The following is a 25,328-nucleotide window of genomic DNA, read 5'->3' on the forward strand; positions in this document are numbered from 1 at the left end:
GGTTTGCCAGCATGTCCCGTGTTTCTCCGTTTCCCTTACTTTCCGCCTCTGGGACGTTTCCTTCCACATCTGGGAAGAGTCCTGACGTCATCTCTCAAGCCCTCCGTGGATCGCTCTCTCTAACTGCCCTCTCACCCATCCTGTCTCACGGGCACAGGAGCCCTCCTACCTCTCAGGACGTCCGTTACCGTTCTTTCCAGTTTCCTCTTCCCTGCGTTTGTTTCTGTTTCCTCGGACCTTTTACCATGTGACTCATCTCTGGTTGTCATTTCGAAAGTTTTCCTCCAGTGGCTGCTGGTCACTGATGAGATGTTAAAGAATGAGATAGGAAAAGGCTGATTCATTGGATCCATTGGTCCGGGGAGGGGGGGGGGGGGACAGAAGCATAGTGAGCATCAGACAGCAACAGCTGGGAGATGGGTTCCTCCGTGGGGTGGTCAGGCGGCAGCTGGCCATGCCGGCACCTGCAGGTCTTCCCTCGGGGGCCTTCGGCGAATGGCCCTGACCTTGGCTTGGCTGCTGAGGATGTGGCTGCAGGAGAAGGGAGTTGGGGCTGGGGACACCACCAATTCTACCCTCCACCCTCCACTCCCCACCCCTCCACTTCTACCCCCCTCACCCCTCCACCTCTACTACCCTCCACTCTCCTCCCCCCACACCTCCCCACCTTTACAGATGAGGAAATGGAAGCTCAGAGAGGGTGTGAGGCCCAGGGCTGGTCCGTTTCAGACAGACTTGAGGTCCCTTCCAGTGCTGACAGTCGGGAACTTGGCAACGTGCCCCGTGGATGAAATACAGAGATCGGGCCCTGAAAATAGCAACTCTTAAAATATGAATCCACTGTGATTCGCCACATAGGGCCTCTTTCCAATCAGGGCCCCGCATTCCGAGTGAAATCAGGGTGGGAACTCCCTCCTGTGTCCCTGGGCCCTGCCCTCCACCCTGGGGGTGGGGCTGGGGGCTGTTTGCGTGTGACCTTTGCAGCTGGAAGGTGCTGGGGGTCTGGCTGCTTCGGATCTCTGCCGGGTTAGCACATGGGTCCCACTCCCGCATGCGTCACGTCGCCATCGGGAGGGAGTGCACCCCGGCCCCATCACGCCAGTCAGATGGCCCTGCTCTGGGGACATGGCAGCCAGAGAAGAGCATGCTGTCTGGTTCCCAGAGGAATCTGAGCCCATCACTGGGCCCTGCGCTTTAGCGAAGCTCCGCCTGCATGCCCCAGGCTAAGAGTTCCCCCCAAATCCTCGGGAATGCAGGGAGCCCGTGCGGGCCTGTCTTCCCCTAAGCAGGGCAGGACTCCCAGGCCCCAGGGACGGCAGAATCCCAGTGGGCGGGTTGGGAACGCGGGCTCCCGGGCCTCGCCCAGAGTCTGAGGCTGCGGCTGGCCTGGGTGCTGTGGGTCACCGGGACCCTTGTTTCTGAAGCCACAGACGGCGGAGCAGTGCCGACGGGCAGGCGGAGGGGGTCAGCAGAGGCGGGCAGTCCCAGCGCCAGGCCTCATGGTGAGGATGTAGGTTTAGGTGCTTTAACAACGAGCAAAATAAACATGACTGAAACAAACAAACACATCCTCACCCTCACGCGTGGAGCATGTGATATTATCCGACTTACGGCTGGGAAACTGAGGCTGGGGGCGGGGGAGGGGGCGGAGCCAGGGCCAGCAAGAGGCAGATTCGGGGCTGGACCTCGGCCTCTCCCATCTGCCTTCCCCCACGTCCCCGCTACCCTCATGCACGTCAGCAGCACGATTCTTTCTCTGGTGGTAAAATAGCCACTGATTTCCGTTTCACAGACGCGCCTCCTCCCCCACCAGGGTGTCTGTCTGTCCTCTTTGCTGCGTGAGATCCTCAGCACGGATCCCTCAGCGCCCAGGCCACGGGATGCCCACCCAGGCCTCTCTGGGTCCCCCTCACCGTCGGGAGCCGAGCCATTTCTGTGCTGGTTTCTAAATAGCCGAGCTGACATTTCGCGCTGAGTTTTATTTGGGGGCCGGGAATCATTCCGGAGCAAGAGCTGGTTTTATGGCCTCAATACGTCCTTTCCATCAAAGTGTCGTTTGCCTGGCTCTGACATGATGGCCTTCCCCCCGCTGGCTGCCCCAGCGCCCTCTGCGCACCGAGCCCATTGGCAGCGGATGACGCACAAGAGCTGAGATGCGATCGATGTGAAAAATAGAACCAGAGGAAACGGCCGAGACCAGGCGGCCCCAGGGCTCTGGTAACAGGCTTTGCCGTCCAAGGCGGTTCTTATTAAATCCCGGCAGCCCGGGCTCTCTGTCACCTCGGATGGCTTTGCAGGAGCCTGTGGTGAGTCTCCCACAAAAGAGCTAAGTCATTTCGCTGAAAGCTCAAGAACCCGCGCGGAGTCCCCCAGCTCCTGGTAAAGGGCAGTGGGAGTAACCTGTCGTTTATTTCAACTCTTCTCTCACCAGGGAGCTGTGCTAAGCCTCCTGTAAGTAGCAGCTCATTGCAGGCCCCGGGCAGCAGTCAGATCAGGGCTGCTGGTCCCAGGTGAGCAAGAGGCCGAGAGTGAGGAGGAGGCTGAGAGTGAGAAGGATGCTGAGAGGAGGAGGCTGAGAGTAAGGAGGAGGCTGAGAGTGAGGAGGAGAAGGAGAGTGAGGAGGAGGCTGAGAGTGAGGAGGAGAAGGAGAGTGAGGAGGAGGCCGAGAGTGGGGAGGAGGCCGAGAGTGGGGAGGAGGCCGAGAGTGAGGAGGAGAAGGAGAGTGAGGAGGAGGCTGAGAGTGAGGAGGAGGCGGAGAGTGAGGAGGAGAAGGAGAGTGAGGAGGAGGCCGAGAGTGAGGAGGCTGAGAGTGAGGAGGAGGCTGAGAGTGAGGAGGAGGCTGAGAGTGAGGAGGAGGCTGAGAGTGGGAAGGATGCTGAGAGTGAGGAGGAGGCTGAGAGTGAGGAGGAGAAGGAGAGTGAGGAGGAGGCTGAGAGTGGGGAGGAGGCCGAGAGTGGGGAGGAGGCCGAGAGTGAGGAGGAGAAGGAGAGTGAGGAGGAGGCTGAGAGTGAGGAGGAGGCGGAGAGTGAGGAGGAGAAGGAGAGTGAGGAGGAGGCCGAGAGTGAGGAGGCTGAGAGTGAGGAGGAGGCTGAGAGTGGGGAGGAGGCTGAGATGAGGAGGAGGCTGAGATGAGGAGGAGGCTGAGAGTGAGGAGGAGGCTGAGCCGGCCAGTGTGGCTCAGTGGTTGAGCGCCGACCTATGAACCAGGAGGGCACAGTTCGGTTCCCAGGCGGGGCATACCGACATCGCCTCCTGTCATTACAAACAGCCTCCGTGTGCTTGCAGGCAGAGTTACTCTTTGATAATCCGGGAACCATGGCTTTTCACTTGAAGGGAGCTGTCATTGGTCGCAGAAGGTTAGACCGTTACTGTCAGTGAGTGGGTGGGGCTTGCAGTCCTAAAACCGGTGGTTTGACCTTGAGCCTTGCAAGTGTGTGCACGTGGGGGATGGGGAACCGGGTGGAGGTGTCAGCGGAGCCCTCAGTGGCCATGCAGCTTCTGCACCCTCCTCCGTCCGCTCTCGCTGTGTCCCTGGGTGTTGCCCAAGAGTCTCTCCTCCACCAACCTCTGCTCAGGCCCCTCCGGTCCTGCTGCCACGGGGCCTGCACCGCCGCCTCTGCAAGCCCACACATGGCCAGGACCTCAGTCAGGTGAGCCACAGTCCAGCCTCCTCACACCTGCTCAACCCACGTGGTACCTGACCCCCGGGCTGCCTCCAGCAGGAATCCTGGGGGGCCGGCTTAGCCAGCATCCCCCTCACCCTGATGTTTCCTCGTGGTAATTTCCCCCACCCCGCACCCCCCGCCCTCCCGAGAGTGAGGAGGAGGCTGAGAGTTCCTCATGTTGTGGCCCCACTGTGCATGTCGGACGTGGAGGGAGCCTGTTCTGCACCCACCCCTTTCCCGTGTCCGTGGTCCTGGGTAAGGGCCGTCTTTCCCGTGGTAACTGCATCCAGCCCTGGTTTTCTTCGAAGGCGTCTGCTAGTGATGGGCCCCGTGCTCGGCACCAAGGCCCCGCCCTCATCAAGCAGGCCTTGAGGTGGTGGCCTCTGTGCTATGGCGACGCAGAGCAGAACTTTCCGGAAGCTCCCAGCCCAGATGTTCTGCACGCGGTTCACTGTGTCGCCCTAAAAAGGCACCAGCAGGCTGTGTCCCTAAAGGGCCAATAAGAAACATTTTAGGCTTTTAGGGCCACATTAGTCTCTGTTGGCCATTCCTGTTCGTTTCTGCCGCGCGTGTGTGTGTGTGTGTGTGTGTGTGTGTGTGTGTGTGTGGTTGTTTTGTTTTGTTTTTACAACCCTTTAAGGGTGCAAAAGTCCTTCTCACTCACACACACACAAAAACCAGCTGAGAGTAGCGTGGCCGTCTCCGACGGGGACAAGTTGCTGGCCCGCCCGGAGCCCCGGGTCCCGCGGCTGTGGGGTGGAGATGTGACAGTGGGAGATCTGTCCCTGGCCAGCGGGGAGGGCTCATTAGGTCCGAGGGGAAGTGTCCACACCCGCTGGCAGGACTCGTGCTCAGCGAGCAGTCACTGGGGAGGTGAGAGGCCAGACATTTCAGTTTTCCAGTCCTGGCCAGTTGCTCTGATGGGGAAAATGAGACATTTTGGGGGGCTAGCAATCTGAATCTGTGCAGTAACCTAATGCACATTCTTGATAGCCCTTCTCCACAATCTGGTCTTGCAAGACCTGTTTACCTAAGTGCTCCTCCCGTTTTACAGAGGCCATGAGCCATGAACCGCCTCCGGAGGGGCTATCAGCGCTGGCGCCAGGCCAGCCTTTAGGTGTGGTCTCACGGCCCCCACCCCAACACACGGGGCTTTTTGCAAAGCCCACAAAAGGTCCGGAAGTCCCAGCCCATATTTGGGGGGCAAAGAAACCAAAGGGTATAAAGGGAAAGCTTCCTCCATATTGGCTGGCTCAGGATTTGGAGAGAAACAGTCTCCCCTGAGTCCTGTACTAGGACATGTGAAACATCTGAAAAGAAATGGGTTTTTCCTGTGTCTCCAAGTACTCCTGTGTGTTCTTCGGTCGCCTGGTAAATTCTGTAACAGCTCAGTGGTTAGAGCAGTGGTTCTCAACCTTCTGGCCCTTTAAATACAGTTCCTCATGTTGTAACCCAACCATAAAATTATTTTCGTTGCAACTTCATAACTGTAATGTTGCTACTGTTAGGAATCGTAATGTAAATATCTGATATGCAGGATGGCCTTAGGCAACCCCTGTGAAAGGGTCGTTCGACTGCCAAAGGGGTCGCGACCCACAGGTTGGGAACCTCTGGGTTAGAGCATCCGCCCAAGGACCGAAGGGTTGCAGGTTCGATTCCCCGTCAAGGGCAAGTACCTGGGTTGCAGGTTTGATCCCTGCCCTAGGTTGGGGTGTGTGGGAGGCAACCAATTGATCTCTCTCTCTCTCTCTCTCTCTCTCTCTCCCTCTCCCCCTCTCCCTCTCCCTCTCCCTCTTCCTCTGTCTCTCCCTCCCTTCCACTCTCTCTAAAAAAAATAAATCAATAGAAAAATTATCCTCAGGTGAGGATTAACAAAAAAAAAAGAAAGAAAAGAAAAAGAGAAAAAGACTATTCTAGAAAAAAAAAATTCACACCATCTCCTTGCAGTTCCAGGAAAGAGAAGGGAGTGAGGGCACAGGCAGCCCATGGTCACAGTAGCTCCTCTCCTGCTCCTCTGGCCGAGGCCGGTGCCCAGGGAGAGGGGCTGCTGGGGGCCGCCGGGCGTGTCCCCGAGGGTCCCGTGTCCGGTGCTGTCGGCGGCCCCGGGAGCCCGTCTCAGCTTCTATTTTCTGTTACAGAGACATCAAGCCGGACAACATCCTGCTGGACGAGCACGGTAAGCCCGGGCGCTGCAGCGAGGAGTGGGGGGCCGGGGGCTCTGGGAAGTGGGGGGTCCCTGATGGACTAGGAGCCTTTAGCTTCAGTCCTGGTGGATGCGCATCTGTGTAAGTTTCTGGTCAGCGTCCTGCCAGGGTGAGTGGAGTCCAACGTATTTGATGGTGTCATGTCTGGAGACGCAGCTGTTGGCTTCCCAGAGAGGAGGACAGGGCGGAAGTGGGGATGATTTGGGGCTGGCAGCCCTGGGGGTTCAACCCCAGCTCTCCAGGGGTGACAGTGACCCTGTGACTGCGGGAGAGCGACTCACCTCTCAGCCTCGGTGTCACCTGCCAAACAGGGAAGGTGGTGCCCGGCTCCCAGATCGTCATGGAGGCCACATGGGCTCGTGTCGGGCTGGCGAGCCAAAAATCAGTCATCAGCCACCATAACCCGCTAACCCTCCCCTCACCCAGGCTCCTCAGACGTTTGCGTGCCTTCAGAGCCTGGCTGGCTCATTAACCTGACTGAGTTGGCCTGAAACGGGTGGAAGATTCTGGGTCTCACAGCTGCCAGGTGCGGCCACCTGAGCCGGCCCACGGACCGCACTGAGGAGCAGGCTCCTGCCGGGCTGTCCCCCGTAGTCTTGTGGGAATCTCTGGGGAGACGCGGTAGGAACCAAAGGCCAGCCCTGACTGCTTTGGCGAGCCCGGGGCCATCCTTCTGCGTCAGCCCCAGGGAGGTGGTGCCCAGCCATGTCAGGACCACGGGCCTAGGGCCGGGCCGGGCCAGGCCAGCGATGCACAGCAGCTGCCCTGAGAGTCCCCTGTGCAGCGTCCCACGCTCCCCACGGGCCTCTGGACTGCTCCTCCGCGGCTCCTGCTTCATCAGGTGTCTGCCAGGCGCTGGACGCAGCGCTGCATGCGCTATTTTATACTAGGGAGTGAGTGGCTTCCTCACCCTCCCTTTCACGCCAGTGCCGGAAGGAAGTGTAGGAGCAGGCAGTTCTCCCAACGCACGAGCCCTCCCCACCTTCATCCCGGATTTTTGGCAGAGCCGCGCCTCAGCTTTTATTTGTTCCTCAGTCATTGTTGCCTCCCCCCGCCCAGCTTCATTGAGTTACGGCTGGGATTTAAAAGTTGCACCTATGAAGGATGGACAGCGTGATTGGTAAGGTGTACAACACGATGATTTAATACACGTGAGCCTTGTGAAATGATCACCGCCGTCAGGCTAATTAGCACACCCGTTCCCTCACACACCTTCCTTTTCAATGGGTGGCGAGAACGTGTAAGATTTACCCGCTTGGCGCGTTTCCCGTAGACACAGCAGCATCATTAATGGCGGTCGCCGTGCTGTGCGTTACATCCCCTCACCATCTGCTAATGGCTCACAAACAGCTTGCAGAACAGATCACCCTGCGTGGCCATTTACGTAAAGAGTTTGATCATCCATCTCATTCAGTGTTTCCTCGGAGAACATGCCGCTTGGCTGCGTTTACGATGAAATATACACATAATTAAATAGACGCATTAATAATTCATTAATAATGTTTAAAACCTGCTGCTCACCCAAAACCCACACCTCTCACGGAGCTTCCCCTCCCCCAGCGTCTGCCTGGCTCTCTGACCCTCAGGCTGGGCTCTGCCTCCCAGATGGCACTTTGCTGGGCTCTGGGATGTGGGGTCCCTTGGCCAGAAGCGAAAGCAGACCGAGACGGAGCTGGAGGGAGAGGAAGCATCGTAGGGAGGTGGGGAGAGGAGTTGAGGTGCTTTGGGGCTGAGGGCAGAGCCGGGGGAAGTGGAGGTGCACCGATGAAGGACTGCGCCCGCTTTCTGCTGGTCCCACGGGGCTGGGTAAGGAGCAACCCCTGATGCGCAGGCAGGAAGGCCACGTCCGCTCGCAGCTCTGGGCGGTTAAGCTCTTGCAGGCTTGCTCCCGAGACGGAGGTCACGGAGGTCACATGCCTCAGCCAGGCAGCCCTGATGTGTGCCCACCGCCTGGGGCCACCGGGCTGCCACTGGAACACCTGGGCCCGGTGGTGGCCTGGGGGCCCCCGCCCTCTCCTCCTGGCCCCCCAACCCCCGGGCAGGCCGGCCTTGCATGGCCACGGTGGAAGCCAGCGCAGGGCAAGTCCAATCACTCAGGCCTCCCCCTGTGTCTCCTTGCTGCCGTCCCAGCGGGCCAGGCACGGCACGTGACCCCACCTGGGGCCGAGGGAGGACCCTGGGAAGGTGCACGGCCACGGGGGCGGCACCGAGGGGAGAACATGGCAACCCACGCCCTGGTCTAACGCGGCCGGTGGAACGGAGGACCGCCTGCCAGTGGGCGGTTGCCCTTTCCCACGTGGGGAGCACATGTCCCAAAGGTGGGCAGAGACGCACCAGAGACAGGCGGGTAGCACCTGAGTGTTGCTCAGGGTGTCGTTGCCGGCCCTTAAGGCTCACTGACCTGCAGCGCTGTCCTCCTCCGTGTCCAGGCAGGTGTCCCTGCATTTTGGGAGGCGTGGTGCCAGGCCCCCGAAGGGCACAGCGCCCTGTTGTCAAGGATCTCGGGTGCTTGGCCAGGGCGGCAGTCGCTCAGGAGCTGTGAAAGGTGCTGCCACACAGGCCCGCCCACACAGGCCAGTGCTGGGGGTGGCGTTCCTGATGACGCCGTGTTCTTGAGGGAGAGCTGGGGCTGAGGGAGCCACGGAAGAGCAGGGGGGTCACTCTGGCCCTGCAGGGTCAGTGCGGGGAGCAGCGGGGCCTGTCCGAGAGCAGCTCAGCGGGGCTGGAGGAGGGATGTCCATGTGGGATCCTGCAGCATGAAGAGGTCAACACAGCGTTAGGGGTCATGCCATTCCAGAGGGCAAGGGGGCATCTCTGCCCCAGGAGGCCATGAAGACCCTCCCTCGTGGCTGTTTCTGACTTTCCACAGCTGGGCCGTGAGGTGGAGAACCACTCTATTGTCTGTATTCTATGCTTGACTGCTTCCCACTCCAGGCCACTGTCGCCTGCCCTGACCATCCCACATCCCAGGGCCAGGCACCAGACACCCAGGATAGCCTCCCAGGTCCCCCCTCCCCCCCACTAAATCCGTTAGGTACCGTCCTGAGGCCCCCACTGACCACAGCCGAGACGGGAGAGCAGAAGTGACCTCTGGGCACAGGAGCCCTCCCCTCGCCCTGCCCTGCCCCGGCACGGTCTCACACAGTTGTCCTGAGACGGGCAGTCTGGGTGGACCTGCCTCCGCTATTCACCAGGAGCGCTCACTCTCTGGGTCCGTGCCTCTAAACTTGTAACCTATAAATATTTTTATCATGCCTTCATTATCAGTAGATTTGTTTATTTGTAGGTAATATGCATGAACCACTAAAAAATGTGTACTTCAAAATTTGCCCATAAAATAGACACCTATACTAATAAAAGGGTAATATGCTAATTAGACCAGACATCTTCCGGAAGTCCTTCCAGACAAAACTACGATGGCGGGGGCTGAGGCAGAGGCAATTAGGGGCGATCAGGCCAGCAGGGGAGTGCAGTTAGAGGCAATCAGGCCGGCAGCCAGAGGTGGTTAGGGGCGATCAGGCAGGCAGGCAGGCGAGCAGTTAGGAGCTAGCAGTCCCGGATTGCGAGAGGGATCCCGGATTGGAGAAGGTGCAGGCTGGGCTGAGGGACCCTCCCCTCCCCCATGCATGAATTTCATGCACTGGGCCTCTAGGACATACACTGATTGGCCAGATTATTATGACCACCCCATCAGTACTTCGTTGGGCCACCTTTTGCCTTCAATACTGCGGCGATTCTTCTTGGCATTGACTCCACAAGAGGTTGAAAGGTGATGCGAGGAATCAGACACCATGCCTGATGAATAGCACTGTCCAGTTCTATGAGATTTGATGGTTGTGGAACCAGCTGCCTGATGGCTCTTTTAACTTCGTCCCACAAATGCTCCATTGGATTGAGATCTGGTGATTGTGGGGGCCACCTAAGCAAGGTAAAGTCTCCCTCATGTTCTTGAAACCACTCCTGCACAATACAAGCACCGTGGCATGGCGCATTGTCTTATTGGAAGAAGCCATCGCCATTGGGATATGCCATCAACATGATAGGATGAACTTGATCAGCAACAACACTTAGGTATATTGTGCTATTCAGACGTTTATAATGATCTGGCCCTCTAGCAACTTCAGCGTGAAATTATAGCTAATTTGCCTACAAACGTCGGGTGGTCATAATCTGGCCACTCAGTGTATATAAACATTTAAGTTGTACTCTTAGCAATTTTCAATTATATAACTCAGTGTTATCAGTTATAGTCTCCATGTTATCCATTAGCTCCTCAGACCTTATTCACCTTAGAGCTGCCCTTTACCAACCTCTCCTCACTTCCCCACCCCATTTCCTGGCAACCGCTTTCTACTCTCTGTTTCTGTGAATTTGAATTTTGTTCAGACTCCACGTGTAGGCGATACCCTGCAGAATTTGTCTGTATGTGTCTGACTCATCTCACTCAGCATGGTGTCCTCCAGGTCCATCCCTGTGGTTGCAAATGACAGGATGTTCCTTTCTTCTGGCTGAATAATACGTCACTATATACACATGACACATCCTTTATCCATTTGTCTATTAATAAACACTTAGGTTGTGTCCGTGTCTTGGCTACTGTGAGTAATCCTGGGGTCGGGGGGGACGTTATCAAAGTATCGGATAAAACACAAGTGTAAGCAGGCGCTCTAACTGGCCGGCACCTCACAGACCACAGCTCTCAGTCACACCAGGAGTAGCACAGCCGCCTGCAGCTCTCGCTCACGGGACCTCTGCTTCTGTCTCCAGGGCACGTCCACATCACGGACTTCAACATCGCGACGGTGGTGCAGGGGGCGGAGAAGGCTTCTTCCATGGCCGGCACCAAGCCCTACATGGGTGAGTGTCCCAGCACCCCTTTGGGGTGTGACCTGCCCGGTGGCTGAGGCATCAGGAGCCTCTCCTGCGTCACCCCCACCCCCAGCCATGCCCAGGATGTGCCCAGCTCTCTGACACCTTCGGGCTTCACCCAGTCTGTCTGCCCTGCCAGACACACCTTCCCCTCCTGTGTCTTCTTTAAGGAAACCTCTGGAGCAGCGGTTGCCAACCGGTCTGTGGGCCACCGGTGGTCCGTGAGGTCTGAGAGGTTGGCGACCGCTGTTCTAGGGAACTCCTGCCCAGCCAGGAGGCTTGGCTCAGGCTTAGGGAAAAACCAACCAACCAACCTTTCTTTTCTTTTGATTCAAGCCCAGTAGTTATGCCAGAATATAGCCTTGGTGTCGGTCAGTTGGGTCTGTATGCTAAGTATACAATGTGTGGTTTCAGACTGGATTTTCTTCATGACTTTTGACGGAGGATTATTTTTGGCAAGCATTCTGTTTTCTCTAAGGACACGATGATCTGAAAGTTGGGTTTCCTTTGCCACCCTTCAATATTTGTCATTTTCATTTCACATCTTTCTTATATCTTCCTTTATTTGTTTAAACTTTTCTCATTTTTCTTTCTCTTTCCTTTAAAGCATGATCTGTTGAGTTTATAGTCACTTTGTGTGCTTCCTGGTGAAGTATTTATTACTGAAATAGTTTCCCTTTATTTCTGATTTTTCCCCCCTGAGTTCTCTTGCCTGATCACTGAGTTTTTAAATTCAAATGTATGTTGCTCTTTTGTCTTGTATAAGTCTATTAATGTCTTTCTTAGTTCTTAACTCTTGATGTCTATATTAGTTTCCATTTCCTTAGTAACAAACCATGTCAAAGCTTTGTAGCTTAGAGCAATAGTGACATGACTTCTCACAGTCCTGCCATGTGGCCGGACGGCTCTTTGCTGGTTTGGGCCGGTCTCCCTCTTTCAGCCGGTGGGCCAGCTGGGGGCTCCGCCAGGAGAGCTGAGAGGAACGAGCCTCCCCCGGCGTGGTCTCCGTCATCGCAGGGACCAGAGTGAGCTTGTGCACATGGTGACAGAGGCCTCAAGGAGATCCCAGTCCCCACATGCTCATGGAGACTCTGTCTGCCTCGCATTTCCCGATGCCCAGTTGGCCAGAGCAAGTCACATGACCCAGGCCAGGGACCCTGTGGGAGGGGTCTACACCACGGCCTGATTCACTGGGGGGGGGGAGGGGGGGTCAGTAAGGAGCCGGTCCTCCCGCTGTGACTGTACCGTGAGGTCCTTAACTTGCCACGTCTGCCAAGACGCTGCTCCCCTCTCTCAGGGGCGGTGAGCGTAAGTGAGACGCGCAGCGCCATTCTCTTCATCCTGTCTCTGGCAGCCCCGGAGGTGTTCCAGGTCTACGTGGACGGAGGCCCCGGATACTCCTACCCCGTCGACTGGTGGTCCCTGGGCGTCACGGCCTACGAGCTGCTGCGGGGCTGGGTAAGACGTGCACCTGTGCGGCGGGCACACAGGGCCGTGGAAGTGGGGGCTCAGGGTCCCGAGCTTGGGGGGACGAGGCACACCATTTTGCTGGGCCGGCACCGGGTGGCAGGAAGGAGCTCAGTGAGGAGTCGGAGGCCTGGTGCCAGTCCCGATGGTGTGTGTGCCAGCGCTGAGGCCCCTGAGCTTAGGAGCTTCTCCCCCAGCCCCTCATTCTGCGCCTGGGCAGGGATGTCGGGAGGGAAGGCTTGTGCGAGGTCAGCGGCTCGCCAGTGGCAGCTCAGACGTGGGGAGCACCTTAGCCTGTGAGTTCCAGCGCTGCCTCTTCCCACCCCGACACGATGTCCTCCCACTTTCCGGCTTGGCTGGAAGCCCTTGCGGGGTACAGGCCATGCATCCTTCACGGGTTCCGTTTGTTCGTCCCGATCTCGCCTGAACACCTTAGCTCTGTGTCCCAGAAAGATGGGGTGTCCGGATGTATTTTCACTTTATCGCATTTAAACGGGAAAACCGAAGATGACCCGTGGAGCTACTTGGCAAGTTGTGTCTCGTTGTTTTATCTGAGCAGAAAGAATGATGACAAACTGACGTGGAGGCGTGTTTTCTCTGCACAGGGATTGTTGGGAAAGGGTGCCGCCCACCCCTCAGGACACGGTTTCCCCCGCGCACAGTGGGGACTGTCCCATCCTTTCAGTCTGCGCAGCCGCCATCACGGCATTCGCTGCCCTGGGCTGCGGCGTGCGGTTCGCATCACTCACCTTCCCAGCTCCGCTGCCCGCACAGCAGGCAGCGTCCCGTTTCCCCCACTGGCGATGCGCCCCCGCCCTTTGCGTGCAGGCACCGTCAGCCCAGCCAGCGCTCCGTGACGGCAGGGCCTGGGCATGGTGACACGGGTGATGAATGAATGAATGAATGAATGAATGAATGAATGAAGCAGCCTATAAACCGTCAGAGCTCTGAGAGTGCACATACGTATTACTAATCACCCTATCGCTCAAGCGGCTGGGGTCTACTCTTGATCAGTTATTTCCCCTGAATTCCTCAGAGGAACTACTGTACGTGGTGTTTTTTAGAATGCAACAAACAAACCGATGAGCCTGTTCATTTTCTCAAGCTCTGAATGAAAAGGTTGACCTCCCACCGGCTTCCTCATTCCTGGTCGGTTCCTGTCGTCCATTAGTCCCACGGACACACAGACTCGGAGGAGGAATATGAGAGCCCATCGTATTTGTCAGAACCAGAGGACACGAGCGTTTGCCGGACGCTGACTGTCTTGCACAATCAGTCAGGCCAGTGGCCGTGGCGAGCAGTTGACCTAAGCGTGGTTGGGCCTTGGCCAGTGGAAAGTTCCTCCTCTGTCCTTCCTCACAGGTCACAACCGTCAAAGGTGATGACGTGGCCAAAAGCCCCAAGGACAGAGTGGCTCTTGCTGCTTCAAAGATAAACTCTGTCTTTTTAAAAATATATGTGTGCTTATTGATTTCAGAGGGGAAGGGAAATGGAGAGAGAGAGAGAGAAACATCAATGATGAGAGAGAATCATGGATTGGCTGCCTCCTGCACACCCTGCTGGGGATCGAGCCTGCAATCCTGGGCATGTGCCCTGCCTGGGAATCGAACCGTGACCTCCTGGTTCATGGGTTGATGCCTAATCACTGAGCCACACCATCCGGATGTATTGTGGTTTTAACCCGGCCAGTGCAGTGTCCTGTCCTCTCTCTGACTCCGCCCGTTGTCTCTGCAGAGGCCGTACGAGATCCACTCGGCCACGCCCGTCGCTGAGATCCTCCACATGTTCCAGGCGGAGCGGGTGCACTACTCCTCCACGTGGTGCAAGGGGATGGTCGCCCTGCTGAGGAAGGTAAGGGGCGGCCAGCCGCCGCTAGCGGGAGTGAGGTCACAGCGCAGCCTCGTGCGTCCCGGCACCGTGAGGAAGGAGGAAATGGAGGGACAGGAGATGAAGAGCAGGGCTCTAAGCCACCTCCCATGCGGGCTCAGCGTCTGGCATTCAGGATCGCAAGCTGCTGGCCGGCAAGCCTGGCTCGGAGGCCCGGTGGTGACAGCGACGCCGGGCCCTTTCACACCAGCACGGGCTCCCAGTACATGGAGATCCTCACTGCAGGTGACTCTTCAAAGCGTCGTTGACTCACTGGGCTTGAAGACACGGGCATCTCCGTACCTTGTGCAGGAATTGTTGCTGTTAGAATGAAGCAGAAGTTCTCAAAGTGTATTCCGGGGACCAGCAGGGTGGCACCTCCTGGGAGCTTGTTGGAAAGGCCGATTCTCAGAGTTGGAGCCCAGGGTGGAGGCAGGAGGCTGGGTGCCCTCCCTTTGAGCTGGCCTTCAGCTGTGGCCACTGGGAGTCCTTCAAGATGCGTGGAGTTGATGGAGCTGGTGGTCACGTGCCAGAGCTGGTTGAGGGAATAGTAAGTCCGGGGCCATGAGCTGCGTCTTCTCCCTTCATCGCTACAAGCCTGTGTATTTGACCCTGAGTAGTGGTGTTGTCCCCATAGTAGAGATGAGGAAACTGAGGCTCAGGAAAGTGAAACCTGCTGTCAGTGTCACGGGGCTGCAAAGGGGCAGAGGCGGGCTCTACCTCAGCTCCCCGACCCGAGCCCAGCACTCACGGCTCCCCCATGGATGATGCACTGAATCGCTATCCATGAACTTGCTTTGGCGTCCTCACTGGTTCCTAGGGGTTGGTGGCCCTCAGCCCGACTGGTCTCCAAATCACTGGAAGCCCTGCCACCTGCCATGCCCCCTAACCCGCCCAGCGAGTCAGACCACTGCTGCCCAACCGCTGAGCCCAGGTGCAGCAAAGAAATGGGGCCTCTGTTTAAATCAGCACCCCTCGTTTGGGTGCACCCCCTAGAGACAGGCTGCTGTGACCAACAGATGACATCCTGCTAGGCGTCCCTCACCTGGTGACCGGCCCTCTCGCTGGGCACAGCGGGAGATTTCTGCAGTGACTGGGGGTACAGGCTGTCGGGGGCTCCCCTCCAAGCTCCACCAGCTGACCAGGCCCCCACAGGGATCATTCAGCCATGAGCTGGGCGTGGAGGCTTGGCCGTCCCTCTCCGGGAGGAACTCGGGCCTCAGCTACCCAGGGCCTCACCAGTCCAGTGGCCTCCAGACCAGGACTCCTTTGCAGGCAGGTGCTCCCTGCACCAGAGGAGCAGGTGGCCCCCAGGCAGAGAGCCCTGTGGACACGGGGGGGGGGGGCAGCCTATGGTGGCATTTATTTATTTATTTTTAATATATTTTATTGATTTTTTTTACAGAGAGGAAGGGAGAGGGATAGAGAGCTAGAAACATCGATGAGAGAGAAACATCGATCAGCTGCCTCCTGAACACCCCCCACTCGGGATATGCCCACAACCAAGGCATATGCCCTCGACTGGAATCAAACCTGGAACCCTTCAGTCCGCAGGCCGACGCTCTGTCCACTGAGCCAAACCAGTCAGGGCCCTGTGGTGGCTTTTACACTTACCACCCTTATTAGCAGAACCCGTTTGAGAAGAAGCTGAGAATGGTCCCCGTGGCGACAAGTGCAGTCAGCGTACCAGGCCACAGAGGTCGCCTCGGCTTGTCCGAGGGGAACTGTGACATGTGGCACGTCCCATTATCAAGATGAAAGTCCTGAGATGAGACAGGTGATTCTTTTATTTTTAATTGGCAGACTCTGTGCTACCAGGGAGAGCCAGTGCCAGGGCTGACCAGCAGCCCCTGAGTGACGGGTGAACGATTACTCGGACGCATGTTTCTGTGAAAGAGAGGGCTAAGGGACTGCCTGGCTATCGGAACCAGACAGCCTCATTCGCCTGCCTCTTCAGGCTCTTATTGTAGCAGCAGTTTGGGATAAAGTTTATCTTTTAGATACAATCAGTTGGGTCGTAATCTTGGGAGGACACATGTGTCTGCGGTGTCCTTTAAGCAAGCACGTCTAAAGATTAAGCATAAAGGTCCCGGTAAACACCCGAGGGTCCGCATGTACACAGGCTTGTTTGGAAAATTAGGGGTGCCACCTTCAGCCCACTCCCCTAGGTCAGAAATTCCTCCTTACAGACTTTCCAACCAAGTCTCTTGTACTCCCCTACAAGCCAGCGTGTCACGGGGCCGTGGTCCCCGAGGGGAGCCGGCGGCTGCAGGGTTCGTCCCTGCCCAAGGGCCCCTGGCTGGATGCCCTGCGGAAGCAGCCTGACCCCTCAGTCCCTCCTTGTTGTAAAGAGATGGGTGTTGGTGACATTTCTAATGACAGCGTCCCAGATGGGGCATGATTGGACTAGAGGTGACCCCGCCCCCGGCACCCCGCCCCCCTCGGTGACGCACAGCTCAGGCGAGCACTTTGCCCTGTGTCCCCAGCTCCTGACCAAGGACCCTGAGAGCCGCCTGTCCAGCCTCGGCGACCTGCAGAGCACACCCTACCTGGCCGACATGAACTGGGACGCGGTGTTCGAGAAGGCACTGACCCCCAGCTTTGTGCCCAATGTGAGTGGGGGTCCCATCTGATGGCGCGCCACCCCCCACGGGTCCCACCCCTCCTCCAAGACTCGGCATACGCGCAGCCACTGGCCCGTGGGAGGGTCAGCACTGGCTCTGCTCCGGGGCAGCCCCGCCTCCTCTCTGGACCGCAGCCCCTCTGCCCCCACTGGAGTGGCACCGGGTCCCCGTTAGTGTCTGCCATCCTCCTGAGACTTCAGAGAGTGCGGACCGTGTGGGTGGGCCGGCCTCGGCCTGAGGCAGCCCCCAGGATGGGTGGCCTTCGAAGGCACCAGGAGGCCACAGGGCGTCTTCTCACATGAGAGTGGCTGCATGAGAGACAGGAGCCGGCAGGAGGCAGTGCGTGCCTGGCGTGCGCAGCCAGCATCTCAGACAAGCCTCGCCACAGGGCAGCGTCTGTCCGTGTTCTCAGGTCAGGAAACTTGCTCCGCTCACTCAGTGAAAGATGGACAGAACCAGGCTTGGCCCCAGACAGTCTGGATCCAGAGCCTGCATGGGAGTGAATGAATGAATGAATGAATGAATGAATGGCAGATAAATGGGGCCAGGAAAGACTTGGGCCTGAAATCCGATCTGCTCATTGGGAGAGATGGTACCTCCGAAGCCGTGGGTGTTATAACCACTAGGCCAGGGGTGGGCAAACTTTTTGATTCAAGTGCCACAGTGGGTTCTTAAACTGGACCGGAGGGCCGGAACAAAAGCATGGATGGAGTGTTTGTGTGAACTAATAGAAATTCAAAGTAAACATCATTACATAAAAGGGTACGGTCTTTTTTTTTTTTTTTTAGTTTTATTCATTTCAAACGGGCCGGATCCGGCCCGCGGGCCGTAGTTTGCCCACGGCTGCGCTAGGCTGTACTGCCCGAGGGGACTGGCCCCTGGGCTGGGTCTCAGGACAGAAAAGGCCACCTGAGGTTTCGGATCCAAGGTCTGGAAGGCAGGGAGACCCAACATTCCTCCTGCCACAGTGGGCGGGGGCCAGCCTCCAGGAGGCCGGGCCTGGGTCCGCTGGCTCCAGCTGCAGAGGAAAGGGAACCAGGACTAAAAACGGGGAAGAATTTGATGAGAAATGGCATTTTGCATGGAAAGAGTAAGCATGATATTTATAGAAGAGGGGGCGGTGGCATGAGGACGTTTGGTAAAACACGGGGAAATGTCCGATCAGAAGACTAAACGCAGCCTCAGGAATGACCATCCATCCGTAGGAAGGAGACTGGGCAGCGCGTGGACGTTCACGTGGGGCTGCCCGGGGTGTGGGGCGGGGGCGGGGGGTAATCGAAGGACGTGTGCAATGGGAACGTGTTGCTTTTCATCATCAGAAAAAATATATACAGCAGCTGTGTCCCCCAGGAGCAGGCCATCGATACTTGAATGAAAGGTTGAATGAGTGAGTGAGTGGAAGCAGAGTTCGGCGATGGGTGGAACCAAGACAAACCCTGTTTTCCTTCAGAAAGGGAGGCTGAACTGTGACCCCACATTCGAGCTTGAAGAAATGATTCTCGAATCCAAGCCGCTTCACAAAAAGAAGAAGCGGTTGGCAAAGAACAGGTCCAAAGACGGCACGAAGGGCAGCTGCCCGCTGGTGAGCGCCCTGGGGGGGGCGGGGGCGCACCCCGGGAGGGCGGGAGTCCTGTGCTCCCAGGGATGCGTTGGAGCTAGGCTACCTTTTATTCCTTATTTATTATTTTAAAATATGTTGTTATTGATTTCAGAGAGAGGGTGAGAGATATAGCAGCATCATATCTCTTATGATGGGGGAGAATCACTGATTGGCTGCCTCCTGCACGCCCCCTACTGGGAATGGAGCTCACAACCCAGGCATGTGCCCTGACCGGGAATCGAACCGTGACCTCCTGGCTCGCAGTTGGACACTCAATCATGGAGCCATGCCAGCTGGGCACTAGGCTGGCTACTCTTTAGACAAGTGATGGCGAACCTATGACACGCATGTCAGAGGTGACACGCAAACTCACTGTTTTGGTTGATTTTTCTTTGTTAAATGGCATTTAAATATATAAAATAAATATCAAAAATATAAATCTTTGTTTTACTATGGTTGCAAAGATCAAAAAATTTCTATATGTGACACGGCACCAGAGTTATAGGGTTTTTCAAAATGCTGATACGCCGAGCTCAAAAGGTTCACCATCACTGCTTTAGACAGATGGAGGCATGTCACGTCACCAACCAAATGCCTTCACTGGCTGTAAATGAGATGCCTCCATCCACAAATGGTTTTTCATCGCAGCACATGCCTGAGCTACACGTGCGCGCTCCCATCATTCACCTTAGCACCGCCCCCTCCCCGTCCCCAAGCAGGGACCTCGTGAGTCTCCAGGCAGGAGCTCAATGCTGAGCGACAGGGGCTCCCCTAGGTGCTGTCTCCTGAGCACCTTGTGGAAGGTCTGTGCTGTGGAGACAGCCCAGGCCACAGGGTGACGTTCGTGGGGCCCTGGGCACGCCATGCGGGCTTTATGAGCCGCTGTATTCGCTTTCTAGGCTGCCATAGTGTCACAGCCTTAGTGGCTTAACATAAGTGGAAGTTATTCTCGCCCAAGTCTAGAGGCCAGATGTTCAGAATCAAGGTGTGGACAGAGCCGGGCTCCCCCAGAGGCTGGAAGGCGGTCCTCTCTGGCCACTCCTGCCCCTGGTGGCAGCCAGGGGTCTCCATGCCTTGGCTTGTGGCCACATCCCTTTGTCTCTGCCTCCACGTCATGTGGCGCTTCCTCTCCGTGGCTCTGTGTCTTCACGTGGCCTTCTTGGAAGGATACCGGTCCTTGAGTTGAGGGCCCCCTACTCCAGTGTGTGTCACTCATGACTACTTCATGAGTGACAGCTGCACAGCCCCATCTCCACATAAGGTTCCCTTCCCCGGTGAGGGGTCAGGTCGTCAACGTATGTTTTAGAGGGAGGAGCAGATTTCAACCCACAACCGGCCCTTCCGCCAGAAAAGCATCTTAAACGTGATGTTTAATGATGGCAGTGGTATGAAGTCAGCTTTCAATGCTGGAAGTTCATTTTTTCCTGCTTATTTTTTAAACATATTTTTATTGATTTCAGAGAAGAAGGGAGAGGGAGAGACAGAAACATCAATGATGAGAGTCATTGGTCGGCTGCCTCCTGCACACCCCCTCCTGGAGATTGAGCCAACAACCCGGGCATGTGCCCTGACCGGGAATCGAACCGTAACTTCCTGGTTCATAGGTCAACACTCAACCACTGAGCCATGCACCCCTCGGGCTTTTCTGCTTATTTTAAAGAAAGTGAAACATCTTTGTAGACCCTAACAGTATGGTGGGCCCAGGACCCATGCCCAGGCCCCACGCCCAGGCTCCGCGCCCAGGCCCCACACCCCGTGCCCAGGCCCCACACCCCACGCCCAGGCCCCGCGCCCAGGCCCCACGCCCAGGCCCCACGCCCAGGCCCCACGCCCAGGCCCCGCGCCCAGGCCCCACGCCCCACGCCCAGGCCCCGCGCCCAGGCCCCACGCCCAGGCCCCTCGCCCAGGCCCCACGCCCCGGCCCCACACCCAGGCCCGGTGCCCAGGCCCGAGCTCTGCCAGGGGTGCAGCAGCAGAGCCTCGGTGAGGCAGGTGGCTCTCAGCGCCTGTTCTTGGCAGGAACGAGCACTTGCAGGATGCCTTGCCTTTCTCCCCTCCCCCTCACGCTTTATTAGGCCTGACGGACATGGGAGCCATCAGGAAGCCACGCCCAGGATCTTCTACCCACAATCCCCCCTACCATCGCTTTCAGGTCGGATTTAGTGGCTTCAAACTGAGATAAACATCTTTGTCTGCCAGGCTCCCTGGCACAGCCACGGTGCCGGCAGGACTGTTTCCTCCACTTAGCTGGTGCCTAGTCCCGGGTGACCGGTCTCTGCTGGTCTTGGCCCTTTGTCCGTCACTCACAGTCACCTGTCTGTCCCTTTGACAGAACGGACACCTGCAGCAGTGCCTGGAGACCGTGCGGAAGGAATTCATCATATTCAACAGAGAGAAGTAAGTCCCCCTCTCCCCCAGCTGCTGCCGGGCAAAGCCTTTCGGAACCACAGGCTCCCGGGTGCCAGCCATGACCTGGGAGGGGACAGCTCGCCCACCCGGCCCAGGTGGCTGAGCGAGGCGCTGGCTTCCCTCCCCTGGGCCTCAGGGTCTCTGTGTGAAATGGGGAAGCAGGTGGGAACTGGCCAGGCACGCTGGCACGCACAGGCGGGGTCGCAGGTGATGAGGGGCCCAGGCTCGGGAGTGTAACTGTCTGGGCCCAGTCCTGGCGCTGCAGCTGCCAGAGTGACCTGGGCCGGTGCTTGCTTCCCGGGCCTCACGCCAGCCGTGGACGTGAGCTCTCTGCCTTGCCTGTGGCTGGTCTGAGACTAAATGAGGCTGTGGATACGGTGCCTGGCGTGGTAAAGCCGATTGCTATGGTCATCATTATTTAATGGGCGTGGGCTGTGCTGGACCCCAGCGTCTCCGGCTGTGGTTCCAGGGGTCCTTCCCGCTCTGCTGGCCAGAGCAGGGGCCAGGAGACTCAGCCCGTGGGTGAGGCTTGCTGGCCAGGCCTCGTGTGCGAGTCTGAGTTGACCTTGACCCCCACCTGCCCTAGAGCTGTGGCCACCCAGGATGAGTGACAGGCTGCTGCCTTCTTCACCCTCCCCAGCCCCAGTGGGAACGGGGCCCTGCCTTGTCCACCCACCCATGGGCCAGAACCTGGACAACCTGCCTGGATGGGTCCCTCACCTCCACCACGGCCCACCTCTACGCATGCCCCGGGAATGCAAACTCCTCAACCAGCCGTGGGCCCCACGTCTGCTAGCCAGGTCACTTCCCCATGTCATCCTCATGCCTGGGATCCCACGCCCGTCCCCTCGCACCCTTTAGGCCTGGGGGCCCCTCAGGAAGCTACCCTGAGCCCTGGCCGAGCCTGGCACCTGCTGAGAGCCACTGCCTGGGCTGCCCTTTGCCCTGGCATGTGCCCTGTGCTGCTGGAACGCTGGTGGCCGAGGAGGCTCAGCCTGACGTGTGGAACAGCTCGATCTGCCGTCAGCCCGGTGGCTGGCCGTTTTGTGTTAGGCCCACAGAGTGCTTTGCCTTTGAAAAATGCCTCCGGCCGATCTATTCCGGGTTTTGACAGGTGTCCTCCTGCCGTCGGCCGGGGCTCTGTGTCACAGACCCTTCCTCCGGCGTCGGTCAGCCGAGCTCGGGAGGTAGAGAGGGCCCACGTCCGTCATCGGGATTCTGCTCACGGCCCTGACAGTTAGTCTGATAAGGTGGCTGAGGAATGAAGTGCTGCTGCCATGGCCGAGATAAGAAGCCAGTATGCTTCCCTGGCCTTGAGCTGCACCTCGTGGGAACATACAGCCCTTTTCCATTTCCTCCCGAGCATAGATAACTGGGCGTCATACAGGTGCGCGCTCGGCCAACTGTGACGGTTTCGTATCTGTCTTGGTTCAAGGGTTCCTATTGGAGCAATGCGAGCCTTTTCGGTTCCTTCAGGGCGTGGAGAAGGCATTCCCTGCCCCCCTTTCCCCACGCCCAGACGGAAGGGCACGGGATTCAGTGGGGAGAGCAGAGGTGTGGGCGGCAGGCAGCCCCTGGGTTGGAGTCCGGTTCCCCAGGTCACACGGCTAGAAAGTGGCAGCCCAGGGATGGAAACAGCCTGGCTCTCAGCCCAGGCCCTAATGCTACGCCACCCTGCCTCCTTCCCACAGAGACGGGCACTCTTGGCTTTCTGTCCTCCCCAGCCCCTTCAACTGTGAGCCTGGCGCTCGAAGCCTGGCACTCAGAACGTGCTGGTGGAAAGGATGAGTGGAAGGATGGTGGATGGGTGGGCACTGGTCACATGGGTGGGTGGCATAGAGTGGAAACGTGGGAGTAGATGGCTGAATGGATAGGCAGAGGGTGTGGATGGATGCATAGATGGCTGGGTGGGTAGGTAGTGATTGGATGAAATGGATGGATGGATGGATGGATGGATGGATGGATGGATGGGAGAATAGATGAGCAGATGGACCAGGTGGTAGATGGAAGGATGTATCAATATATGGGTGGATGATGACTGGACGAGATAAACAGATGGATGTGGGGAGAGGTGGGTAGGCAAGTAGGTGGAACGGACAGGTAGGGTTGAGGGTAGCTGGATCGACATTGGGATTGGGTGGATGATTGGATGGATCAATAGATCAGAGATGGATGCATGAGTGGGTAGGTAAACAGGGTGCATGAAGAATCGATGGATGGGTGGACAGGAATAGATGAAATAGACAAATAGTGGGTAGTTAGATGGATGAGGAGAAGATAGGTAGATGTTGAATTGATGAGGTAGGTAGATGGATGGGTGTGTGTTTGGGAGGTGGATAGGTGGGTGGGTGAATAGGTAAGTGGGTGAAGGGTGGACAGGTAGGTGAGTAAGGGTGGCCAGGTGGAGGTGTGGGTGGGACAGATGGGTAGACATGGGAGTGGATGAATGGACAGTTGGCGGATCGGGTAAATGCATGGGCAGATGGCTAAGTCAGTGGACGGGTAGATGGCAGGTAGATAGAAACGGTGGGTGGCGGGGGGGTATTTATGATGAGTAGATGGTGGGTGGTGGTGAATGGGGGTGGTGCGAGGGAGTGCAGATGTGGCGGGCAGAACGCCGTCTACGGAGCCTCCAGAGTGATGAGCATCCCAGCTCTGTGGGCAGTGGGCATGGGCAGGTGCCCAGAGCAGGGTTCCCCCTTCCGGATGCTGCCTCCGCGCTCCCTCTGCGCCCGGGGGAGGTGGAGGGGCATGAGCCACACCTCGCGGAGCGCTGCTCTAGGCCTCAGCACTCCTGGTCGGTGTTCTGTGACCCCCACAAGAGGGGAGACTTGAAACAGCTAATTCTACTCAAGGTAGTCTGGCCAAAGGGGGACCAGAGAGGACTGGTCCACGCTGCAGTGTCTTTCTGCTTTCCGTGCCTTACCTCACGGGTGTCCCTTCATTTCAGTTCTCCTCCCTCCCTCCCTCCATCCATCCCTCCCTCCTTCTCTCCCTCCCTCACTCCTTCCACCCTCCCTCCCTCCCACTCTCCACATTCCATACCAATCCCTAAAGTCCAGCTCAAATGCTGCCTCCAGGAAGCCGCCCGATCCACACAGGATTTCGGGATCCACGTGTCCCTCACCGGGGCTCCCTCGTCACTGCCCCGCTCTTTCTACGCAGCCTTTGCAGTTACGTTTTGTGCTAAAATGGGAGAAGGCCAGGAGTCTAGAGATAGCAACGCTGGCTCTCAATATAGCCACCCTTGGGCACGGGCGCTATTTTTAAATACACACTCCCCGCTTGGGGCACTTAAATGAAAATCTTAGAAGGCTCCCTCCTCATCCTGGGAGAGCCCCAGGGACTTGCGACGTTAGAAATGCCCTAGTTTGGAAGTAAAAGCATTTCTGCTTCACTCCCATAGGTTTCTTAGGCGTTGGAGTTTCCCTGGCTTTGACATGATTTTCTCTCCAGAGGAGCTGTGTCTCTTGGGAGGGGGTGGGGGAAGGGGACGGAGGGGGAAAGAAGATCCTTAGACACCTCCGCAGCCTTGCCTAGAGGGTCCGACCACACCTCCCCTCCCGCCCCGTCAGGCGCTCGGCCCCTGAGGACGGAGACAGGCTTTGCTGCCAGGGCTTCTCCCCGCATGGGGCTGGTCCGTCGGTGGCACTGGATGTGAATGTGTGGATGAGTGATGGGTGGGCCTCATCTCCTCCCCTGACGTGCGCTCAGGCACGTTCCATCCACGGCCCCCGTACACGACACGAGGGGCCACGAGTGGGCGTGATGGTCTCCATTTCACAGATGAGGACACGGAGGCTCTGTGTGCGCAGAAACTCGCCTGCGTGCACCTGAGCCGCAGGCCCACCCGCCTCCAGGGCCCGTGCACCCCGGGCCAGAGGAAGGTGTGGGCTGAGCGCCCCGCGTCTCCCTCCTGCCCAGGGGTGTCCGGGGCACCGCGCCCTGCCCGCCCGTGGCACTGACTCCGCCTGCGCTCTGCTTGTTTGCAGGCTGAGGAGGCAGCAGGGCCCGGGCATCCAGCTGCTGGACCCCGAGGGCCGCGCCGGGAGCCAGGCGCCGGGCAAGCTCCAGGACGGTCGCAACAACAACGTGCCGGGCCCTGCCTGTGCCCACGGCTGCAGCACCTAAGCTGCCCGGCCGCCCAGCAGGACTGCGCCGTCTCCGCCCTGCCCACCCCTCTCTGCCGCCACGGTCCCTGCCTCACCCCCAACGTCAGATGCAGAGAGAGCCGGCTGGAGGCGGGGAGCCGGGGTGGGGCCGCTGCCAGAAAGATCCCCTGTGCGACCTGGAGGAGCCTTGCCCTGCTGTGCCCCCGCTTTCTGCATCTGCCGAAGGGTCTCTCCGCCCACCTCTGATCGCAGGCCACTGGGAGCGCCCGGCTGGGTCGCAGACACGCAGAACGTCTGACGTTTACAAAGTGCTTCACACGGGCCAGCTCGAACGGTGATGTCGGATGCGCACTCCCACCCCAACGCGATCGGACCGTCACAGCTTTGCCATTTGACCTGTCCTGGCTCCTTAGGCGGGACTTTCGAAAATGCAGCAAGAAGGCAACACCAACAGGGGTGCGTTTGCCCTTCCTGGGGAGGCGCCGTGCCCACGGGCACGCAGAACCTGACGT

General features: G+C 57.9%; 1 protein-coding gene across 1 annotated transcript in view; it reads left to right on the forward strand.

Annotated features, from left to right (window-relative positions):
* STK32B (serine/threonine kinase 32B) overlaps positions 1-24,835 on the forward strand; it is a gene marked incomplete at both ends in the record, with an annotated part of 124,443 nt that extends 99,608 nt beyond the window's left edge. Inside the window, 8 exons of the mRNA XM_081082333.1 lie at positions 5,804-5,841; positions 10,637-10,726; positions 12,093-12,196; positions 13,940-14,056; positions 16,558-16,683; positions 18,146-18,277; positions 20,628-20,692; positions 24,697-24,835. Coding sequence (XP_080938459.1) covers positions 5,804-5,841; positions 10,637-10,726; positions 12,093-12,196; positions 13,940-14,056; positions 16,558-16,683; positions 18,146-18,277; positions 20,628-20,692; positions 24,697-24,835 — 811 coding nt within the window. The remainder of the gene's footprint in view (positions 1-5,803; positions 5,842-10,636; positions 10,727-12,092; positions 12,197-13,939; positions 14,057-16,557; positions 16,684-18,145; positions 18,278-20,627; positions 20,693-24,696) is intronic.
* Between the last annotated feature and the right edge of the window lie 493 nt (positions 24,836-25,328).

The sequence above is a fragment of the Myotis nattereri genome, assembly GCF_964212035.1.
Source record: "Myotis nattereri genome assembly, chromosome: 1".
NCBI classification, from domain to species: Eukaryota; Metazoa; Chordata; class Mammalia; order Chiroptera; family Vespertilionidae; genus Myotis; species Myotis nattereri.